The following is a 5495-nucleotide window of genomic DNA, read 5'->3' as shown; positions in this document are numbered from 1 at the left end:
AGGTTGAGTTTTGGCTCCCATATACATGCATACAACTAGGGTAGGGGCTAGGGTAGGGGCTAGGGAGAGAGAGAGAGAGAGAGAGAGAGAGAGAGAGAGAGAGAGAGAGAGAGATCCACAATGAAGATGACAAGCCCAGAAAACCAGAAAGTCCGTTAAATTCAAAGTGGGGGTCAAGGATCTGCTAGAAGGTAAATGTGACTTCTTTCAATTCTGGGTTTAAAATGCTTAAAGGGGCTATAACATGTTTGTACATCTTTGCTGTGTCTTTCACATTATTATTCCATAGTTTATCCTACCCAACACCTCATGTCTATATTTTTGAACTGCTAAAATCTATTTAAAATAACGGTGATACACAAAAGAGTTTCACTGATACTCACTGAACCTGGAAAGCAGCCAGGCTAGAAAAGAAAAGGAACTGGCTAAGGACAGGAGAGGGGACTTTATTTTTTAATTTTTTATTGGTTATTTTATTTATTTACATTTCAAATGCTGTCCCCCTTCCCGGTTTCCCCTCCACAAACTGTCCATTCCATCCCCCCTTTCCTCTGCGTCCATGAGGGTGTTCCTCTACTCAACCACATACCCACTCCCACCTCACCTCCCTAGCATTCCCCTATGCTGGGACATGGAGCCTTAACAGGACCAAAGGCGTCCCCTCCCATTGATGCCAGATAAGGCAATCCTCTGCTACATATGCAGCTGGAGTCATGGGTCCCTCCATGTGTACTCCCTGGTTGGTGGTGTAGTCTTTGGGAGCTCTGGGGATCTGGTTGGTTGATATTGTTGTCCTTCCTATGGGGTGACAACCCGTTTCAGCTCCTTCAGTCCTTTTTCTAACTCCTCTATTTTAGTCCCCATTCTCAGTCCAATGGTTGGCTGCAAGCATCTACACCTGTATTGGCCAGGCTATGGCAAAGCCTCTCAGGAGACAGCTATATCAGGCTCCTGTCAGCAAAGCCAGCTCTTCCCCATGTGAGTTCAGTGCTCATTTAACTTCTGCAAATTTATTTGATCCCAGATCACAGTGTTCTCCCAATTGATGGCTGAGGGAAAATGAGAAGTCACCTCTACCAGCACACAGATGTTCCAATCTAGGATTTTTGAGACTGGCTCTGTATTTAATTCATTTTTTAAAAATGAACTCCACTGATACCTTGTTCACCCAAGCAAAATGAAACAGACAATTGTACTCTTTCTTTATAGCCTTTAGTGTTCTGTGCATTGTAAACCAAAACAAGCTTGTGATACTTCTAATGAAAGCATTTTGCTTTCTGCACCCAAAATATGAAATGGTCAAAAAGATGACTTATTAGTTTTTCTTTGCATTATTCAGTGGTTACATGTAACCATTTTCAACTTCATGTCTATAGTCATGGCTACCAGAGAGCATCCATCTTTACTGAGACTGGCATGCATGCTATTCCAGTGTAATCTTAGCACTGTTTGCAACAGTATCCCCATCTCCTAAAAGACAACTTTGTGTTTCTAGCCACATGTACAGGGTCCGTAAACACACTACAGGCAGCAAAAGTGACTTTTGGTCACTACATGTTTTTCATGTCCACTCATGTAACCCTAAACACTTAGTGGAAATAAATATCACATTGCCTTCTGTTGGCTACCAGGAATTGTTTTAACTTATTGTTTGTTAAGATTTACCTTAAGTTTTTGCATTTGTAACCACTAACACATATAGATAAACCATTCTCAATCTCCCTTACAAACATTATGAAGCAGAAAAAAAAAATACTATTTTCCTGACTCCATTTGTTTCCTTGGTTCCTCTTTATAAATTGACCTGTTGTCCTCTTTGATGCAGTACCCTCTCTGCCAGCACACATGGCACAATAACATAAAATGACATAAATTGAAATCAACCCTGGGATGCTGCCCAGATGATCCACATAGCATTAATTTTCAATGCTCATAAAGAAGTATAAATTTCACTTGAAGATTTTGTGTGTGTTTTTCCCCAGTTACTAATTATAAATTTTAGCCTCTTCTTCAAATTGAATTGGAGTACAACAGGAGTTGTTCCATATACTTTCCTGAGTGACAAATGTTTCCTCAAATATTAATGACTTAAGTGTAGAAAAGTATATATATACTTTTCTAAATATATGTATATAATATATAAATAAATATATTTAGAAGAGTATATATATATGTGTGTGTATATATACATATATGTGTATATATATACATATATATGTGTGTGTATATATACATAAATATATATGTGTGTATATATATACATATATATGTGTGTGTGTGTGTGTATAGTGTATATGTATATGGAGAAATCTGTGAATACCTGTTAATGTGTAATATATCACTTTCTGAGCAACAATGTCGAAACAGTGATCTTACCAATAAAATATAACTAGAAGCATAAAGACAGTCTTTTTGAAGTACAACCCAGGGTCAACAACTCTTTCCTGAATACTTGAGATTTGGTGAGTATGCCCCCATAATTATAATTCCAATGAGAGTCACCTTGTCAGGTGCTGTGACCACAAACACAAAACTGAGGCTAAGACTCAAGTGGAAATCACAACTCTGTTTGGGCTTAAAGCATTTAACATGTCTACCTCAGATGAGCATACGTAATGAGCATTAGCTGAGCAACAAAGACACACCCACTTACAGATATGTTTAAAGTAACTCAGAGGGCCAGAAAGTCTGGTTTTAGGAGTAACAAGATAAATATGTTACCTGTCGCAGAGTGACTGGCCAAGGATTATAAAAGGCTCTCGGTGGGATAGGCAGCCAGAATCCAGAAACTCCTCTCAACTACACAGCTCTCAACTCACCGCCTAACACAATGGCCTGCTGTGCTACTAGCTTCTGTGGCTTTCCCACTTGCTCCACAGGTGGCACCTGTGGCTCCAGCTGCTGCCAGCCCAGCTGCAGTCAGTCCAGCTGTTGCCAGCCCAGCTGTTGTGAGGCCAGCTGCTGCCAGCCAAGCTGTTGCGAGACTGGCTTTGGGGGTGGCATTGGCTGTGGCCAGGAGGGTGGCAGCGGAGGTGTGAGCTGCCGGGTTAGATGGTGCCGCCCTGACTGCCGCGTGGAGGGCACCTGTCTGCCCCCCTGCTGTGTGGTGAGCTGCACACCCCCATCCTGCTGCCAGCTACACCATGCCCAGGCCTCCTGCTGCCGTCCATCCTACTGTGGACAGTCTTGCTGCCGCCCAGCCTGCTGCTGCTACTGCTGCCAGCCCAGCTGCTCTGAGCCCAGCTGTTGAAAGCCTTCTAGCAAGAATCCTAGGAAGATGACACTTCAAAATGAACTAATTACAACCCTTAAAATAATCTTCTAAACTTCAGTATTGATAACTCAGCTATTGACTCGGCTACATAATTTCCCAGGAGGTAAATTCATTTGGGGTGGAAGAGCCAACATCTTTGTTGGCTTGAACACCAACAAAAGACCCACTGTGTGGAAAGGATACTGCATTACTATAAATATTACCAGAACGTCTTCAATAGCCAATTGGGATTTGTATTTAATAAAAAGTATTTGGTCTCTTCAATGGTAAAAAGTTATTGTCAATGCTTTCTGTTCCTTGGAATATTTTAATAATACTGAGTATTAGATTCTTTCAAAATATCAATAAGCCACTACAGTTTTTCATTTTAATAATTCTCTTTCTTTGATTCTCCCTAAATGGCCCCTTATTTCTGCAACTGAAATACATCACCCACAAAACACAACAATAGTTAAGACACTCACCTGAACAGAGTGGCCCCTGTGTTCCAAAGTCAGTTTTACAAAGAGGAATTTTGTGTCTTTTTGGTGTCTAGGGCATTGCCAAACCCCTCTCGTCACTCAAATGTGAGTCTACATCTGATTCTTTGAAGCATCAAAGGGATTCTGAGGTGTGATACAGAATGAAAGATCAGAAACCCTGGCTGGCAAAATAATAACATAAGATGTTTCTACCTGCCGGTCCAATGATCCTTGACTCCTTGAGGAAGTCACTTCACTTGGCCTGGGCAACTACTTCTCATCTGGAAACTGTGTTATATCCCTTCCATGGAGAGATATATAGATCATCAATAAACAGTAGCATGCTGCCATTATCCTCAGACATCCACATAGGAAAAGTACTCAATGATCCAATAATATCACAAGCTTTATGGTTGTCCTGGTTAGCTTGTATTGTCAGCTTTGTGCAACAGAGAGTTACCTGGGAAGAGGGAACCTCAACTGAAGAAATGTCTAGATCTGATTGGCATGCAAATACATGTCCAAAGAATTCTCTTGATTGTTGATTGATGTAGGAGGACTCAGCCCACGGTGGGCAATACCATCCCTAGGCAGGTCGTTCTGAGCTATGTAAGAAAGCAAGCTGAACCAGGTGGAAATCTCACCAAAAAATGTATTAAGGATCCCTTTCTCCTCATCCTCACCAACACTTGTCAGGTATTTTCTTGATCTTAGCCACTCTGAGTGCGGTGAGATGAAAGATCAAAGTCGTTTTAATTTGCATTTCCCTAACTTCTACGAATGTGGCGTACTTTCATAGGTATTTCTTAATAAATTCTATTCTGTTCAGATCTGTAGCCCATGTTTAACTGCATCCTTTGGTTTCTTGGTTGTTTGTCTTTTGAATTCTTAGAATATTATGGATATTGGTTCTAGATAGGGATAAGTTTTCGAGCTCTCACCCCTAGATGGAGAGCTGTAATAGGCAATCAATAGCTCCTGACAGAGACAGAATCAGTTTTCTCTAGGGACAGCTCCCTGATATGTCACCCAATCCCAAGGGGTCAGCATATACACATGTGCAGTTTGGCAACACTAAAGAGACTCAACTCAGTAAGAGAAATATTATTTTTAAAAGAAGGAACCATGCATTTGAGAGGGAGTGGAGGCGTGAGAAAAGTTGGGGGATGAAATTTCTCAAAAACTAAAAATACCTAAATAAAAAATAACAACCAAGGACCAAAAGAAAATGAAGCTTGCTAAGCATAGGCCAGGGAGTTAGCCAGAAGCACACTTGCTTAATTCTAGCCAGAAACACACTTGCTTAGTTCCTTTCTAATCTCTGCACCTGCCTTCCCTCGGTGCTGGACAATGACTTAGAAGTGGAAACTGAAATAAAACAAACTATGCCTTCCATATGTTGTCCTTGGTCAGAATGTTTTCTCATCGTAGCAACAAATCAAACCAAGACGACTGTCATCTTGAAGATTTTATAAGAAGTTGCTTTAGAACCTTAACAAGGTCATGTTGTCCTGCAAGAAGATCATTTCTACCCATTGCGCCCAAACTGAGTAGTAAGCCAGGATGTTTACTGTTCTTATCTTACTTGTTAACATCTTGTAACTAGTGTGCCTAGATATGTACTTTGGAAAATGATGAAAGGAAGTATCAGGCTACCAATCTGCAGTTTTGTACCTATCCAATCCTCTCGAGTCCCGTGAGGCAGAATACAGAACACAATCTTGGTCACATCCTGTCACCATTCTTGCCCTAAACTCCAA

General features: G+C 41.0%; 1 protein-coding gene across 1 annotated transcript; it reads left to right on the top strand.

The window, feature by feature from the left end:
- Positions 1-2783: 2783 nt before the first annotated feature.
- Positions 2784-3536, top strand: LOC110305230 (keratin-associated protein 9-3). Its single transcript, XM_021177076.1, has one exon. The coding sequence runs from the start codon at positions 2831-2833 to the stop codon at positions 3248-3250; it is 420 nt and encodes a 139-aa protein (XP_021032735.1). The 5' UTR covers positions 2784-2830; the 3' UTR covers positions 3251-3536.
- Positions 3537-5495: the final 1959 nt, after the last annotated feature.

Source organism: Mus caroli, chromosome 11 (genome assembly GCF_900094665.2).
Source record: "Mus caroli chromosome 11, CAROLI_EIJ_v1.1, whole genome shotgun sequence".
Lineage (NCBI taxonomy): Eukaryota > Metazoa > Chordata > Mammalia > Rodentia > Muridae > Mus > Mus caroli.
This window is presented reverse-complemented; position numbering and strand designations above follow the sequence as displayed.